A 19,640-nucleotide genomic window follows, 5' to 3' on the forward strand; every position below is an offset into this window, starting at 1 on the left:
TCTTGATAGCAACGAAACTGTAAATTTGGTTATAATTCACCAACCAACTTTCCTCTTCGGTTATGACATTTAGTATACTACAGTTTAAGAGTGCTGCTATTTTTAATACCAGTACCGCATTATGGCATACAGCGCCAGTCAGCAGGCTAGCTGTATACCTTGGCATCGAAGAAGTAATTTCGTAATGTCTACAGCCGAAGAGTGTAGTCATAGTAACTATCGCAAACAGCAATACTCCCCAGTCTAACCTATTCTTATTAAATCGAGGGACAAAAATATCTATTGTAGGAGGTCGGCTTGTTATCATCGGTACTACTTCTTAATTAAGAATGCTGCCGAAATTCAAGGCGTCTTCATTAAGTGATGGTTGGTGGAATCCAAAAGGGCTTTCTTATTAAATATTGAACATAGAATCAGAGAGCGTGTAATTGATATCAAAGGCTGCATCTTTATTATTACAGGACCGACTTCAAATACGGTGACCAGCAACTAAACCAAATAAGAATTTAATGCTACGTAACGTGTTACCTTATCTTACAAAGCAAGAAGACTACTCTTATCACTCCTGCATCACAACAGTTAGCCAATCAAATGCTACGGTTTGTTACTGGCGGGAAAACTGACCAATAACAGGGAATGACGTATTACCCCCTGTAGACCAATCAGTGACTTACACATCGTCTGCCTCTACCCATTTCTTTCTATGCAATACCAAATTCCATCACCAGCTATCAACGATACCATTCGCGTCATCTACGTTGTGGTGTTAAGAAGTCTCAGATGCAAAATGGCGAAACACAACTTTGTTTTCGAGTTATTTTACGTAGTGTCATTGGTATTCCAAGGTACTATCTTGATTGTCTCCGGATTGGGAACTTCATCTTACACCCGGAAACATACATTGTATGCTGCTGACAATCTTAAACTACAAGGGTTTGCATATGCAACCAAAACCGTGCGATCTCGTGTCATCTGCGGACGGGAATGCAGCATGGATGAACGTTGCAAGTCGTTTAACTTTAACGACTGCAGTAAAATGTGCGAGTTGAACCTTGCCACAAGACGAGAGCATCCCGAAGACTTCAATGCAACTCAAGGGAGTGTGTACTTTGATACAGATGAGGACACACCTCTCTACTCACTGACTGATAGCTCCTTGAATCGCTACAAAAGTTGCAAGATGCTCTTAGATGTCGGTTATCGTTCAAGCGGTACCTACACAATCTACCCAGAGGGATTCGGTAATGGCAGTCTTCGTGTCTACTGTGACATGGAAACTGACGGCGGAGGATGGATCGTGTTTCAGAGGCGACAAGATGGCAGTGTGGACTTCTACCGTAACTGGACCGAGTACCAGTCTGGCTTTGGTGACCTGTCCAGTGAGTTCTGGTTGGGCAATGACAACTTGGTGACTCTGACGTCTAATGATTCACGTGGAACATGGGAGCTACGATTTGATTTAGAGGACTGGGAGAACAACACGGCATGCGCAAAGTACTCAGATTTCCAAATATCCCCGGGTGAGTACAATCTGATCATCGGTCAATACGATACAAACAGTACTGCCGGTGACTCTCTTGGGTATCACAGAAGTCACTTTGGGTATCACAGAGGACTGCCCTTCTCAACAAAGGATCGTGACAATGATGATTTGGGTTCATCAAATTGTGCACAAACCTACACAGGAGCCTGGTGGTTTAATCATTGTTTTCTCTCTCACTTGAATGGTCCATATCACCAATTTGGGAGTGTCCAATATAGCATTGGAGTGCAATGGGAGACATGGAAAGGGTATTATTATTCTCTGAAAACATGCAGCATGAAAATGCGTAAATTGAGACCATAAACCTCTGATACCTTGCAAATACGGCACTTGCAAATAAACTATAATTTTTTTTTACCAATGGAATGTGAACCCAGTTAGTCTTAAGTCGAATGAGATAGTTTTGAATATAAAACCTTTTTTCAATTCAAACACAATGGGAAACAGAAGATGCAGCCAATATTTCGTCACCATTTTCACGAAGAGCCACATAATTATTTAAAAAAATACAATGTTTTCGATTTCGATTTCGATTTTTTCACTTTTTTGCTTTGAAGCATTGTACTTAACCATTTTGACATGTACTTGTAAGCAAAATATCTTTGCTAATTATTTTTCAGTAATTAACCACTGTATTAATTATAATTACTGGGATCACGTTCAAATTCAGCTTTCATAGAATCATATAATGGTTTTACTACTGCACAAAGTGGTATTTTTTTACAGTTTGGAAATAAAAGAAACTTCTTTTGCGATTATCTCCAATAGACTTTTTCTTCAAAGTCCTTATATGTGGCTCTTCGTGAAAAAGGTGACGATTTTACCCATAATAACACAAACAAATATAACGGTATGAAATGTAGTATAAAGAGAAATAGACTACCCCGACCCATAGAGAATGTCTTGGTATTATTTTTGTGAAACGTTCATTAATATTGAACAAATGCCAACGTAATAATATTTTCCCCCCACTTTTTGCAGGGTAACATGCAGTGAACAGAAAGCTTGAGCATTTTGTTCGGATGAAACTGTTATATAATCTATTTATCCAAGGCATATTTTGCTGACTCTACACCGAGCATGGTGCAAAGAAATGTTTATGTCTATTTTTATTTTCAAAGAATTTGCTTATGCCTCCTTGAAATATTAAAGCTTTCTGGTCTGTTTTTGCAATCTATTTAGTCACTAGGACCGTTAACTTTGCCTTACAGAAATTCTTATTCGAGACAGTTTAAAATTAAGGGTTTCGTCGTCATGCAATTAACATGTAATTAGTCACATGAAAAGAAGAATTTCAAAAGGAATTAGGCAATGCCTTTAGTTGATCTGAAACTGAATATGTCCAGTTTTTAAGGCATACATGCACTCTCTACTTTGGTTAATATGAGGTTTTCTCGTCCAATTTCAAACCTCGCTCATTCGGTCTTGCAAACTTTCATCCAAAGCACATGAAAAAGGCTAAAATGGCCAAAAGAAAAAAAATCAAAATATTTCATTGTATCTTTGTCCATGAGTGAAAAGTGGGCAGCAAATCACATAACTCGGGCATGTAATTTGAGAGCTTTGGATTGCAGTTCTGCCCATGTTCAAATTCAGTGAAATTTATTCAAGGCATGTGTCAAAAATGACCGTTAAGAAAGGTTTATCAAGGAATGTACAGCCGACTAGCCTTTTAAAAGAAAAGTATGATGGCTTGAAAAGAATGCACAATATATTTCGAAGACCTAAAACAATTGCAGTGTCAATGTAATAGAACCAGATAAGGTGGACCTTGACGATAAAACTAGATAAACTTAACACATTTAAAGATTGACACCAAAGTAGTTCTTTCATAAGAGGCGTTGTTAGAAAATTAATTTATAGATGATTGGCAGTTATTATAAAACACATGCATGGTACACAATCTTCCTATCTTGGACAATTTAGCTGGCGCTCTTCAATAGTGCCGACGTGCATAACCGAAAAAAAACCTCTTGGCAAAAACGACACTCTTGAGAAAATATTTGGAGTGGGATAAAACCCCCTCAGCTTCGGATACTACGCCATTGACATATGTTTGTGATCATGTCAAACTGTCCCCTTCCACACCCTGTTTTTTAACTCTGGAAACCGCACCACGACACAATCTGTCACTTTGCTATACTACTGTAGTTCTTGCTTGGTAACGGCAGTGGTATCTGTTTTTAAACAATTATCATAAACAGCCCCTGAACCCACTTTCACTTTTCTATAATGTCGAAGGGGTAAATAGAAGAGAAGATGAAGACATTCGTAAATATAACAATATAATTTATTTCTTACGTGAAGAACACTTGTGCTTATCTGTATATAAAAAACACTAACTGGAACCACGTCGCTAGAACAACATTGGTGATTTTGGAATGTCGTAACCGAATAAATTTGCCTTCTCTGAGAGGAAGGGGTGAGCAAAGCCCTTAGCTGGGATTGGGCATACCTCCATCAGTTACGCTGTGCTGGTCTCTTCTTCTGACAGACAAATTGCTACAAAATTTGTGTCAAACACTCGCTCCTGCAAGGCTCCCACTTAGTGCGTGGTAGAATTGACTGCTTTTAAATATTGATGTAGCTCTGAACAATTCCCGGTTTTTCAAATGCCACTTGTTTTCTAGAAATACAAAAGATACACAGAGCAGAAAACTGCAATAACGTGGTTGGATCTAAATGTGTTTATTCTGCTATTTTGCCTGTACATTGCATAATGTAAATAATGACATATGACAAGGAATAACCTGAGTGACAAGAAGCAATCAATTATTGATTCTTATCACTCAGTTTGCTGTTTGTTATTTTGCTTGTATATTGCGCACTAGCAAAAATACGGTTCGAATGACCTATGACGTTGAATAAACCGAGTGACAAGAACCTATCCATGATTGATCAGTTTTTCCAGTTTTTTGAAAGAGTTTTGTTTGCAAGAATGTGATTCTAGTAGTAGGCCTATAAGTGGTAAGCAGCTGTAGGGATACTAGTGCTATACTTCAAAATATAATATGTCTACACTTAAATCTACAACTTCGTCTACAGGAAGTGGCATTGATACTCTCGCAGAATATAGTATTCAGTAAATCGGCGAATCAAGAGGGACCACAATAGCTATTACGCCCTCTACAAAAATGCTACTTCAGTTGTAATTTTCTTTTATGATACCAGAAGACGAAAGAAGTCGAGGTTTTTACATCGATGCTAAACACACTCTTTCTCATCTTGGAGACTGATGATATAATTATAGAAAGAAGCAAATTAATAAAATTGCGGAAAGAGCGCCCCCTAGAGTGAAATGACATTCAATCCCTCCTCCAACCCCCACCTCGCTTTTCACATTTGAACAGCGGCCTGTAGTTCTCCCCCCCCCCCCTCCATACTTCGGTCGGTATTCCGCTGTGGTACGAACATTTGCTTTTCCATTTTCACAGCGTCTCTATTTTTCACGAGTTCCCCTGTTTGACGTTCCGCGATCGTACTTAATGAAGAGCGCCACCTATTGTCCACTAATGTCCGCTTTGAATGACGCCTCCATATAAAGATGATTTGGCGCCCTCTACCATTTCAACATTCTAGCCCCCCCCCCCCCCCCCCCCCCCGGTGGTGGGAACGCTGGCCATGCCGCTGTCTACTGCACGCCGCTGTCTATTTCTATTGTTCTATTAAAACATGAACCGCAGAGTCTCACTGACTGGTTGCGTTTGTTAAATAGCTCATCTGGGTCCACACGGGTGAGCCCCATGCCGTTCGGTTAGCTCTGACGTCATTGCCGGTCTTCAGCAAGGTCAGCCAACACATCATGAGACTCTGCTCGTGGAGGAGCAGAATCACTGGTAGAAGTACGACATGCAAGGTAATTAAGGAAATTGCGACTTTGGAGGCTTTAATTTCAGCCCTATTTTTTTGAGTTTTGCAATTGACTAAAATTCAGTAAATCTCAAACTAAGGCCCAATCCGAAACGGGCGTTTTGTCAGTGGCTACGGCCGCGGCTACGGGCATCACGTGAGGATTGTGATGACCCTAGGTTGAGCGTTCGATTAGCCCGGCTGTCATGGCTGACCCGTCTGCCTTTATACCCGTTTCGACCCGGGTTAGCTAAACGAACGCACCCTTTGATTGCATGATGACGAGAGGAACAGAGCACATCCAATCTATAGAGGGCGGAACACAATATACACGTTACCGAGAACAATTCTATCCATTCAGGGGAACAGTAGACATCCAATCTATAGAGGGCGACAAACAATGTATACCGTATTCCGAGGACCATCCTATCCATTCAAGGGAGCAGCGCACATCCAATCTATAGAGGGCGGCACACAGTGTACACGTTACCGAGAACAATTGCATCCATTTATTAGGGGGACAGCGCACAATCATCCAATCTATTTATGGCAGCATACATGTACAACATGTACAATGCAAGACATCCAACCTCTTTGACCTCTGGATTTTGACCAATCAGCGGGCGGTTTCGATATTGAGCCTTCGGTCATTCACCCGTAGTCTAGGTTTCAAAGATCCATGCCATTGTATTACAAAACACTGCATTTGAATTGAACACTTCTAATCCGACATTTAGTCCTGTTTGGAAATGAAATGGCCTCACGAGTTTAGTTAGGTCGACTTCTACAAGTACACGTAGACTAGTGCATCTCAGTGTACTCGTGCATCGGATACAAAATATGAAACAATTCTGTGGAGGTCAAAAAAAATATGGCAAGAAAAGGGCAACCCATTGATAGACCGCGCGAGGATTCCGGAAGCTATGTGACCTTTTACTTTTAGACTCTATTCCAAGCGCGGGTAAAGTATGTTGACTTAAGGGAAAACTCAAAATGGTGAAGTTTCTACAGTAAACTTTATATGAAGAAATGGAGTCTGAGACTCTGAAATCACTCTAAGGGATCATAGTCACTTATAGTGATCACAATAACTTGCATTTTTGCCATGTTTACTACACATTCTTTGGAAAAAAAACAATTGCAAACTACAAGTTCGCGTTTGTTGAGATACAAACGCAGGGTGGTCGGGCATACATGTACTTCATTCGACACTGCCCAATAGAGTTATGAATATCTTTATGACGGAACAAAGGATCAAGATATGTTACACACAGTGAATTTGATTTGGAAAAACATTCATCCTGTATTAAAGGTATCATACACATCAATTAACATTTTGTGTACACGTACAAGTTTGTTTCTGGTTCGATGACGTCATCAGTCAGGTGGAAGTGAATGCTAATTTAGCTCGGAGAGGATGTAATATGTTCATTATGACGTAAAAACACCATATGAAAATATGGATAATATATTAAAGTGGACGTATTAATACCATCTATCCTCAGGTTGCTGATGTCACATCACCAGGGATTCAAAATGTCAATGTTGTAATGGACATCATAATAGTAATAAGACTGGGCCAAATGATATAATAAGAGTATGTTTAAGGACGTAACACTAAAGATAATCCTGTATGAACTTACATTTCATACTTTCAATTCATATCTCATAAAAATTAAAGATTAAAAATGAGAATGATGTGTCGAGCTCAATGAGCGTTGGTTACCTGTTATTTCCCAACATATTAGCCAAACGTTCAATTGCCATCAGCCTCCTTTACTTTAATGAATTATTTTTGTGTAATTTGCTGAACACAACGACATATTGTGCAGTTTGCAGTCTTCATAACAAATGACACCCATTAGCGCTTGCTACTATTCTTTACTTGTCAAGCACTTATGAGCTTCGCAATGGAAGGGTGATTGATGGAACCATTTTCATTATTGTCTTCTTTTCATCGTAACACATTATGTCTTCTGAAAAGAAGACAAAGCAGACGCCAGAATGGCCGTATTTCTTTGTGTGTATGCCTCGAATTTATAGATTAAATGATAGCAGCGCACTTTATTATGTGCCATTGAAAAACGACTAATTTACCCTCCAACGACACTGAAGTTTTTCCTCCAGTGGAGTGTTTTCTAGACTCTGGGAATCCCATGTATCCTTGCTCTCAGTTTTGGATTGTTTCTGATATTCGTGACAATCTAATGTTGACACTCGTCTGATTGTTGAATCCGTTAAGCCTATCAAGACCAAGTATTTTGGGTTGTTTCCCAAATTAGGAGGGGGACACCCATCCTAAATTCCAGCAATGTTGGCAAGGGGTAACGTAATATGGTGCTTCACTATATTTTTGCCTCATATTTGGTAAAAACAGTATTTTTGGCAGAATGTCTTCATTTTTAATTCATGAAACTACTTTTGGCATTGTACGTTTCCGCTAGAGAGCACTGTAGCAACGTTTGGAGCAAAATCATTTTTATGTGGTTTTGTGACCCAAAATTTGAATTTTTAAAACCAAAATTGGCACTTGTGAAGTCTTATGTCAGTGTCATTAATGGTTTTTGAACCACAAAACAAAGACATTTGTGCAAAAAAAGTTTAAAAAAAGTTCCATTGAATTCCCATCCAGCAGTATAATTGGTCACCTGACCATGAAATTGAGTATTGGGTTATTGAAGTCATATATTGCATTTAAGGCAATTTATCGATTGTTTTATCTATACAAACAAAACTAGACTACAATAAAGCTGGTCCATGACCAAGGTCTAGGGGTTCTAGATTGTCATCTGAGTCAATTTTCGTAACAAGGTGAGGTTTAACCAGCAAAACTATGATCTGTAATATTTGAATTGAAGTATAATTAACACAACTGAATAAAAACATTAAACCGCTTCACCCTTTTTGCAAAAAGAACAGCTCTCAAAAATGTGTTGTTTACAAGTGTAAGGAAATCGTGCAAGGCCGATAAAAAAACAACCGATTGTTCGCTCGCGTAAAGTATGTGTCATTTGTTATTCTTGAAAATGCACAATTACTAGTAATTATAAAACGCAGAAACGAAATGGGATGATTAAGCTTTGCGTTGATAGAACTGACTGGCAAAACGTGCATACTGCATTCTGGAACTGGACGGTTAAATTCAATGTTCTTACAAAAAGAAGGTAAAAAGCACACTAAATAAACAAACTTCAGAAACGTAGGCCTACTAAATTGACGACAGAAGGTTTATTTTATACATTTATTGTCGAAATTGTGGCATTTTTCTGTCCTGTTCCAGTTACCTTTACAATTTGCCACTCAAGTTGTCAGTAAACACAACTTCGAACTAATTGTTGTTGTTTGGATTGGAAAAAGTGGACCCCAAATGGAAATAGAATAACCTAAATGAAATAGTCTAGGTTAAAAGTCCTGCTTTCACTATATTCAAGTGATTGTTCTTGCAAAGTATATATAATGTTTGTCATTAACGAGACACGGCAACCCTTTTGTTTTGTTTACTTTAATTTTTATTTTTGTATTAATGTTTGTTTCATTTGTTTGTTTAATATAATTTTTTTTGAATTTCAGTTTTTCTCATCTTTTGAGCATTTTGAAAGAATTTCACTAGTGGTTTCCAATGAAACAATTTGTTTTCTTACACGTGTAATTTCTTTATACCATGATTGAAATTCATGCTAATAACAAATATAGGTGATTTAAAACAATAAAAGCGGTGAACGCCACTTTGAGGACTCATTGTTAGTATATGATCTTCTGTGGAAGATGATAAGTACTTTTCAGGAAAATAAAAATTGAAAATGATGTGTCGAGCTCAATGAGCGTTGGTTACCTGTTATTTCCCAACATATTAGCCAGACGTTCAATTGCCATAAGCCTCCTTTACTTTAATGAATTATTTTTGTAATTTGCTGTACATAACGACAAATTGTGCAGTTTGCAGTCTTCATAACAAATGACACCTATTAGTGCTTGCTACTATTCTTTACTTGTCAAGCACTCGTGAGCTTCGCAATGGAAGGATGATCGATGAAACCATTTTCATTATTGTCTTCTTTTCATCGTAACACATATGTCTTCTGAAAAGAAGACAAAACTGACGCCAGAACGGCCTTATTTCTTTGTGTGTAAGCCTCGAATTTATAGGTTAAATGATTGCAGCGCACTTTATTATGTGAAAAACGACTAATTTACCTTCCAACGACACTGAGGTTTTTCCTCCAGTGGAGTGTTTTCTAGACTCTGGGAATCCCATGTTTCCTTTCTCTCAGTTAACGTATGCTTAATTGCCTATTACGTAATACGTAAGAAGAAATGAGTCAAACAATCATTGATAGCTAATGTCCACTGTCTATACATCCGCTGGTACTTTTGTTAAAGCGGTTGACCCATTCATTTAAAATCATAACATGATTATTTTCAAAGTGGAATGAGCTTGTCTCGTACGCGAGTGCAAATCTAGTATTTGTTACTGCAATCAAATTATTTTGAACATTGGCGTTGACTTGAATTGTCTATAAACTAGTCCTTTGACATCAAGTATAATACCTTTTGAAGTCCATTAATGAAAACGACCATTATAGGCAACAATTTTTAGCGGAAATGGGGTACAGGAACTTTGAGGAATTTGTTATGATCGTACTAATACCAAGAGTTCTGTTATGAAATTGGTCAAATGCCAACACGGGATGTCACAGGCTGGAACCGGCATGATGAGCAAGGACACATTTTATTCATCTTTAAAATGCTTCACCGGTGCTGCCTTTCATTCAAAACAAAACGAGCCACTACCATGTATTATGCAGTACCTAGCTTTGCGAAAACACACAGAAGAACAAAACCATTAATTACCGGTTTGGCCTTCTGTGGCAAATGTTAATTGATTTTGAACAACAATAGGTTGATTTTCTCCCATTGTGTACTAAACCCTATAATAACTTGCGCACGAGCGGAATAATAGATTATTTAACAGATACTTCAAACGAAATTACCTCTTGTGTGAGAGTTGCAAAGGTGACTGAATAATTCAGCTAGTTTGCCGATATTGTTGTCATGACAGTATATCATATTGTTGTCAAGGTGTATATACACCGAATGGTGATCATTTTTATGATTAGTACGTACGTGTATGACTACAAAGAATGGCAGTGAGCGGCGTGTAAAAAAGTCCATTCCAGGCACATCAACAATACTGCTAAATGTACCCCATTGTGAAGGTCATTTTAATGTTTTACTTTCGTGAGATCAAAAACAACAAATACATATTTAACACAACTCAACCTGGCTTTTATCTGTTTGGCGCATTAGTTATGAGTTTTGGGTTTCACATAGGCCTCCAAGTTTAATCAGCGCGACAACATGATTTGCTTTTCTTTGCTTTTAAGACCAGAAATTCAATATTTGTCCTAAGAATGACTGAAGCAGTAACAACAAATGTATTTAAACTTTCTGATGTTTGATACTTATAGAATCTGTGGTACAAGTGTGCCTGAGTATTTGCTTGTAGAATGTGTGGTTCTGAAAAAAAAAACACCTGTTAATATTTCAGTACAGTCAAACTGTCTCTAAGTATTTCCAAAGTAACTGACAATAGAACCTGAAAGTTCAACCCTTGGTGGCGCGCTTCTTGACCCCTTCAATAGAAAAATTAAAGTGCCCAAATTATGAAATTGCTATTATTTTGGTTTATTGATTTCTTAAGAAAACTATCCTCGGAAAAGGCTTTTGTAAGATTGTTACGAGCATCTCAATACCATAATTGAAGAATATAATTTACACGAATAAAATGAAACCATTAAGCCTGTTTCACCCTTTTTTCATAATGAGCCGCTTTCCGAATGAACAGAAATTACGTTTCATCTATCAATATTGCGTCGTTTGCAAGTGTGAGGGCGGCGGAATTGGGGGGGGGGGGGGCAGGGGCAAGTACCCCCCCCGCCCCATTTTCCCAGGCCATCAAAAATGCCGCTCTCGCAGTTATAAATGTGCCCTCTCCAGATGAAAACAAAACTGCCCATCAAACGCACAGGTATAAAAACATTGTGATTGCACCACACATAAAACTGTTTCCTCTCTTGTAATGCAAAACTGCCCCTCAAAAACACAAGTACCTCTCTCGCATTTACAAAATTGTGCACCTTCTCGAGATGGAAAACTACCCCTTAACAACACAACTACCCCTCTCACAATGATAAAATTAATGCCTCCACCAAATCGGTAGATAAATGTAAAGAAGACGAAGTACATAATCGTAGAGCGGTCATTTTATTGGGAGGGGGGGTAATTATTTTTGAAAAGGGCACTTGCACATCCGTGGTGAAATGTAGGCAGCTTTTTCTCTCCGGACACTTGGCCTCCGTAAAATCAACAAGCGGGGTGGGGAGGGGGGTGCCATCTGTCGATGGGGGCGCTGTTCAAAACCGAAAAATTATGCACGCAAAGGGCAAATTAATGGTGCTTTTCAGGGCGATATATGTGCAAAATTCTGAAAAAGGCACCCAAAACGGCAGATGACACAAAAAGGGCACCATTTCTTTTTTGAAAAGGGCAATTGTTCAGAAAAAAGGGCACTTTGTAAAAAAAGGCACTCTTTACAAATTATTGGGGGGGGGGGGTAAGCCCATTGGAAAAAAGGGCAGTTGAATTGAAAAAGGCAGTCTTTACAAAATATATGGGAGGGGGGTAAATACCCCCCTTACCCCCCGCTGGCTACGCGTATGGGGGGATTGTTACTTTTGAGCGTGCTTGAATCTTGGCGAGAGAGAATCTCTTGAGAGTCAGCATCGTCCCTTGGAAATGGGTCCATTGGCCAATCCAATCTTTACGTCATCCTGGGCGGAGCTACACGTGTATTTCTCTAAGATTTCATTTCAGGTCCACATGACATTGGTAAGTGATAATAACCAATCCAGTGCAAGCTGTTTATTAATATTCATTTAACTAACCAATCACTGCCTCTCATCTCCGTAGAATGGTATCCTTGCTGGAAAGCAGGAGCGCTACGTCGCCAGTTTCATTCCAGACGCTGTGCTGTGGTAACGCGTTGATATCTGCAGTGTTAGTGATGGTCTGATCGACGATAGCAGGTCTAAGCTGATTGTACGGGACAAGTTGGACTGCGTGTTCTGACGTGAAACCTATCATCGAACTCATAAGATTAACAGATTAAGACAATGCAGTAATTTCGAGGATTCGTTTTGATCTTGCAAGCGATTCATAATTCATATCCGGCTGTCAACATAGGCCTATCTTTATCTACGTGACGCTCTAAATCGAGGCTAAACTTAATCATTGTGAACATTTCAATAACATCACGCTTGATCAGATTCTTCTACAATGGCAAAACTGTACGCCGGTCTCAAAGTTTTTAATCTAATGGTACTTTTGAAAGGGGTCATTTTAGTCAGTGGACACCAATTTCATACACGGCAACAACTCATGTACGCTGCAGAAAATCGCGCACTACAAGGGTTAGCATATGCAACCAGAACTGTGCGCTCTCGTGTCATCTGCGCACGGGAATGCAGCATGGATGAACGTTGCAAGTCGTTTAACTTTAACGACTGCAGTAAACTGTGCGAGCTGAACCTTGCCACAAGACGAGAGCATCCCGAAGACTTCAATGCAACTCAAGGGAGCGTGTACTTTGATGCAGATGGGGACACACCTCTCTACTCACTGACTGATAGCTCTATGAATCGCTACAGAAGTTGCAAGATGCTCTTAGATGCCGGTTATCGTTCCAGCGGTATCTACACAATCTACCCAGAGAGATTTGTCGGTTGCAGCCTTCGTGTCTACTGTGACATGGAAACTGACGGCGGGGGATGGATCGTGTTTCAGAGGCGACAAGATGGCAGCGTGGACTTCTACCGTAACTGGGCCGAGTACCAGTCTGGGTTTGGTGATCTGTCCGGTGAGTTCTGGTTGGGCAATGACAACTTGGTGTCTCTGACGTCTGACGATTCACGAGGAGCATGGGAGCTACGAGTTGATTTAGAGGACTGGGAGGGCAACACGGCATGGGCGAAGTTCGCAGATTTCCAAATATCTCCGGGTGAGTACAATCTGAACATTGGCCAATACGATGCCAACAGCACTACCGGTGACTCTCTTGGGCATCACGGAGGATTTCCCTTTTCAACAAAGAATCGTGACAATGATGCAGGGGAGAGAAATTGTGCGCAATCCTTCCACGGAGCCTGGTGGTTTAAAAATTGTTTGGTCTCTAACTTGAATGGTCGATATTATCCAGATGAGCACGCAGCTGGTGATCGTTGGGGCGTCTATTGGCGCTCCTGGAAACGCGATTTCTATTCTTTGAAAGCTTGTCAGATGAAAATTCGTGTGATGGGACCATGAATACTTTTTGTTGAGGACATGAAATTAAAACCCACCGCGCACGATAGATACGTGCCGTTTCCTCAACATCACCATGTGCGGCTACATTTTTTTTTTGCATTTTCAGAGTTGCGAGGCCGTTAGGCAAATATCTATCCTGATTGATTTCTTTCTCCTCGCGAGGCGAAAAACTCACCGAGTGCGGCAAACCTGAGCTACGTGTTGAGCCAAAAGCATTCTGTAATTAAAACCAATGAAAGCACACATTCTGTTTACGTTATTTCAAGATGGCGGTCCCCAACGAAAGTGTTAGTGACATTGTCAGTGACTACAAGAAAAGCTGGTTGATTTGTGGCCAGATTATCTTTGTTTCGTCGGTCGCATGATTTCAAAAATAGGGACCAAGGGCAGAAGGCTTTAACAAAAATTGCAAAACAATATATTGAAATCAGGTGAACAGAGGCGAAAGAAATCAAACAGGATAAAATTCTTTATTCTCAGCACAACTTCCGGTTTTCAAATCCACCTTTGTTTCCAGAAATACAAAAGTAATCAAAAATATCGAATGAAAACAAGGAAATCGAATGAAACAGCGGGCTAACCTTTAAACTCTATTGGAACTGGTATACTTGCAGAGCAGGTCGACTAGTGCATGCAAAAACAGACTTTTTAAGGTTTTTTGACGCCATCAATAGCGAAAAAAAACAAGATGTATTCTTTTTCGGCGCATTATTATATTTAGTACCTTTGGTTAGATTTGACATTTAATCATCGCATGCTTTATGATCTATTGATCAATAACAGCAAAAACAAAAAACATATTTAAAACTGGCTTGTACTTACAAAAGGACAAACGACAATATTCTAAATGCTTAATTGGTCGAAAAGGTACAAATATAACATTGCACCAATGACATTTAGTTCAATAAATAATATCAATTGAATAGTTTGATCGTAGGGTTTCCTCCAGCTAAAATAATACAAGTGAGAAGCTTTCCCATTTATCCGCAAAGTTATCGTGGGTAATGAAATTTGTGCTTTCAGATGTTGTACCATGTGGTTTCGTCGTTGCGCTAATACATATGTATATATCAATGAAAAACGAAACGACTCTCCAAAAGGACAATAATTAAAGAAGTTGATAACCAATTTGTTTCATAAGTTAATCTGAAAGTGAACATATCACATGATGCAACATATGCAGTGTCGTACTTTTGGATACTATATTTTGAGAAAATGGAACTCAAGTGTAAATGATTACTGCTTAAATATATAGATATGGATAATAAAGCTACAGGGACCGCGAACTGGATTATTAAAGTGGACCTAAATGTGTTATTTTGCTTTTCTGCTTGTATATTGCAACAAATAACATTAATATCGACCTGAGACGTTTAATAATCTGAGTGATAAGAGCCAAACCATTATTGTTTCTTTTCACTCAGTTTGCTGTTTTCAATTTTGCTTGTATATTGCGGCACAAAACTAAAACGGTTCCAATGACCTATGACGTTCAATAAACCGAGTGACAAGAATCTATGAGTCAGTTTTCCCGATTTATTCAAAGTTTTCTGTTTGCAAGAATGTGATTCTAGCACTTTGCTTAGCAGCTGTGGGGCGAGCGGTGTATTCTTTACCCTTCCATCTATAGCTTAAACTTCGTCGAAAGGAAGTGGCAAAAAATTGAGAAGCTTTTCAAATTTAAAAAGCTTTACTGATTCGAAAAGCGACTACTTGCCACCTCTGAAACGTTTGATATTTTATTTCCACTATATTTAATATTATATTAAAAAGTGTTTGAACAATTCGGTTCAAATAATGAACTAATAATTTCATCATTTGAGTGCAAATCTACCATTTTATTACAATCTTCAGATTTTTTTTAGCTGGCTTCAGGGTTTTTGTTTCATATTATAAGGTGTTTAAAAAAAATGAGTTGAAAAACTTTAACGGAAGTTGAAATTATAGTATGGGGTTAGACCTTGCTAGGCCCCTGCGAATATAGTATTTTCGCAGGCAAGGATACCATAATTATTGAAGATGAGGCGAGGTTCTGTTATAAATAGAGAATAAACTATGGGATGGGACAAAATATCTAAATTTCTAAGAATGGCAAGGTTGCGAGATATAATTCTAAGGACTTTCTGATAATGATTTCTCCACATTAACTTATAATCGATAATGACACCCTACAATTTACAGGAATCAACCTTTTCAATATGATTAACATCTTAAGTGGCCTAAAATAACTACCCAAGACTGTTGTGTGGAAAAAAAAAATCGAGAAAGGGTGCGCTGAATAAAACTAGTGGTCTCGCACCGCCAAGACAATACACCGCACGCCGTAGAATATTGTAAGTTTCGTTCAATAGAGGGCGCGCCACATAAAAAGTGGTCTCAACAACGCATCAACACGGAAGCTGCACAATAATTGAACAAAATGAACAAACTCGTTTCCGATGAACTACTCAAGAAATACAAAATGGATTGAATTGAAATTTTGTGCAATTAGTTTTCACGATGTGTAGCATAAGTAGTTTGAATGGCGTGAGAAACAGTGGAGCTATAAATATAATATGATCGTAACAATCTAGTGTTTTAAACGTCAAAAATACATGTTGACTTCCATTAGGATTGTATTTGTCGCGATTAAAACCCTGTATTGTTACGGTCATAATAGCTTTATTATTTGACGTTTTTTTTATGAAATTAAATCTTTTGATGTCAAACAACATGGCAAATGAGTGTACGAAAATTCATTTTAATGTAACGTGTATTTCTTGAGTTGTTGGCCCCAAATCGAGTTTGGTGGTGGAGATCGAGACCACTATAATGACTGTTATAGTAGTGGCTTTATATTTGCAAAGGAGTGTAGGGATCATTTTCATCAAGATGACGATTGGCTTCGCCACAACTTTTATACTGGGGTGGTCATCCTCGGCATGCAATGTGTCCCAAATGTTATCAGATAACTCCCCCCCCCCCAACATAAAAAATTGAACTACGCATTTCAACTTCGCCATCGCGAAGATGCTCAATTAACCAAATCTGTGAATTTGTGTACTATTATGCAGCATATAATTATAGGCATGGGGGGGGGGGGTGTACGTGAGTGAATAAACCTTTATTTAAGTGGCCTAAAAATAAATACCCAAGACTGTTGTTTGGAGAAAAAAAATCGAGAAAGGGCGCGCTGAATAAAACTAGTGGTCTCGCACCGCCAAGACAATACACCGCACGCCGTAGAATATTTTAAGTTTCGTTTAATAGAGGGCGCGCCACATAAATAGTGGTCTCAACAATGCGTCAACACGGAAGCTGCACAATTGAACAAAAAGAACAAACTCGTTTCCGATGAACTACTCAAGAACAACAAAATGGATTAAATTGAAATTTTGTGCAATTGGTTTTCACGATGTGTAGCATAAGTAGTTTGAATGGCGTGAGAAACCGTGGAGCTATAAATATAATATGATCGTAACAATCTAGTATTTTAAACGTTAAAAATCCATGTTGACTTCCATTAGGATTGTATTTGTCGCGATTAAAACTCTGTATTGTTACGGTCATAATAGCTTTATATTTGACGTTTTTGTCATGAAATTAAATCTCTTGATATCAAACATCATGACAAATGAGTGTACGAAAATTCATTTTAATGTAACGTGTATTTCTTGAGTTGTTGGCCCTAAATCGAGTTTGGTGGTGGAGATCGAGACCACTATAACGACTGTTATAGTAGTGGCTTTATATTTGGAAAGGAGTGTACGGATCATTTTTATCAAGATGACGATTGGCTTCGCCACAACTTTTAAACTGGGGTGGTCATTCTCGGCAGGCAATGTGTCCCAAATGTTATCAGATAACACCCCCCCCCCCGCAACGTAAAAAATTGAACTACGCATTTCAACTTCGCCATCGCGAAGATGCTCAATTAACCAAATCTGTGAATTTGTGTACTATTATGCAGCATATAATTATAGACCTAGAGAGGGTGTACGTGAGTGAATAAACCTTTATTTAAGTGGCCTAAAAATAAATACCCAAGACTGTTGTATGGAGAAAAAAAATCGAAAAAGGGCGCGATGAATAAAACTAGTGGTCTCGCACCGCCAAGACAATACACCGCACGCCGTAGAATAGTTTATGTTTCCGTTCAATAGAGGGCGCGCCACATAAATAGTAGTCTCAACAACGCATCAACATGGACCGAAACTGCACAATTGAACAAAATGAACAAACTCGTTTCCGATGAACTACTCGATTAAATTGAAATTTTGTGCGATTAGTTTTCACGATGTGTAGAATGGCGTGAAAAACTGTGGAGCTATAGATATAATATGATCGTAACAATCTAGTGTTTTAAACGCTAAAAATTCATGTTGCCTTCCATTAGGATTTTATTTGTCGCGATTAAAACCCTGTATTGTTACGGTCATAATAGCTTTATTATTTGACGGGTTTTTTTTAAAATTAAATCCTTTGATGTCAAACATCATGACAAATGAGTGTACGAAAATTCATTTTAATGTAAGGTGTATTTCTTGAGTTGTTGGCCCCAAATCGAGTTTGGTGGTGGAGATCGAGACCACTATAATGACTATATAGTGGCTTTATATTTGCAAAGGAGTGTAGGGATCATTTTTATCAAGATGACGATTGGCTTCGCCACCTCTTTTATACTGGGGTGGTCATTCACGGCAGGCAATGTGTCCCAACTGTTATCAGATAACCTCCCCCCAAACATAAAAAAATTGAACTACGCATCTACGCATTTCAACCAAACCTGTGATTGTGTGAACTATTATGCAGCATATAATTAAAACCAACCTTAATGTTTTAATCTACAGTTCGATTTGTAAAAACTATCGTACGTGTTTTCTTAAAATTCCTAGATAATTGTATTACACACAAACCACTCAAATACATTCATTAGTTCACTATTCTTTAGGTCTACAGCATCATTTAAATTGTGACCACTGTAGAATATTTTTTTATATCATCTGCAAATAAGATGAACGTCAGAGGTTGTGTAGCATTATCGTTAACATAAATAACAAATACAATTGGCCCAAGGACTGAGCCCTGAGATACGCCACAGGTGATTGATTTGCAACTGGGAGCACGGATGCTGTTTATTTGTCACATTGTAACCAGTCCTTTGTTGATGACACCAAGTCTTATACCTATTGAAGTCCATCAATTAAAAACTTCCATTAGAGGGAAGCAGTTTTAGCAAAAATAGGGTGCATGGAATTTTAGAAATTTGTTTGATTGTATGTATAAGACCAACCAACATTCTCAAATTTGACGATCCATATTTGAAAACGTCACAGTTGTTGTTACACATGTGCTTATGGGAGCCAAGTGGGGACGAGGTTGACACCCTACCTGATTTTCGTGAACAAAATTTTAAAGTGATCAAGCGAAAGTGATGAAATTAGACGTGGGGTATGTCTTTCTGTTGAAAGTGTTCGCTTATGTTTTCATTCACGCTTATGGGTGCAGACCATTAAAAGGCCCGACATTGCTAGCTTACACGTACACCGGCCATATCACGCCCACAAATTCTCCAGCATTGGAGCATTTAAGGGGCATGAACTTGACAGTTTGTAAAAAAAGAAGGATTGAAGCCGTGAAGAGGACTGCGAGCTCATGCGAAATTTGCATGAAATTAGGCACTAAAATTGCTCTATTTTGCAATGAGCGTACGAATCCTTGGGGGATGGCGATGGGGTTTAGGATTACTTTTAGGGGTGATCCTCTTTGGATCAAATTTTCTTCCAAAGGTTATTAGTTAACCCCCAAAAATTAACAGAACGTGAAAGATGATGAAATATCGTGTCTCAAACACCTTGGAGAGTTGTAAGTATTTTTTTCTTTTTTTGAAGTGGGTGTAATTATCACT

At 38.6% G+C, this 19,640-nt stretch overlaps 2 protein-coding genes across 2 annotated transcripts; both read left to right on the forward strand.

Annotated features, from left to right (window-relative positions):
* The first annotated feature begins 762 nt into the window (after positions 1 to 762).
* Positions 763 to 1,846, forward strand: LOC119731877 (microfibril-associated glycoprotein 4-like). The gene has a single exon (XM_038205161.1). The coding sequence runs from the start codon at positions 788 to 790 to the stop codon at positions 1,844 to 1,846; it is 1,059 nt and encodes a 352-aa protein (XP_038061089.1). The 5' UTR covers positions 763 to 787.
* Positions 1,847 to 12,727: 10,881 nt separating this feature from the next.
* On the forward strand, positions 12,728 to 13,753 carry LOC119731878 (ficolin-2-like). The gene has a single exon (XM_038205162.1). The coding sequence runs from the start codon at positions 12,728 to 12,730 to the stop codon at positions 13,751 to 13,753; it is 1,026 nt and encodes a 341-aa protein (XP_038061090.1).
* Positions 13,754 to 19,640: the final 5,887 nt, after the last annotated feature.

This window comes from Patiria miniata, unplaced genomic scaffold, assembly GCF_015706575.1.
Source record: "Patiria miniata isolate m_02_andy unplaced genomic scaffold, ASM1570657v1 HiC_scaffold_24, whole genome shotgun sequence".
NCBI lineage: Eukaryota > Metazoa > Echinodermata > Asteroidea > Valvatida > Asterinidae > Patiria > Patiria miniata.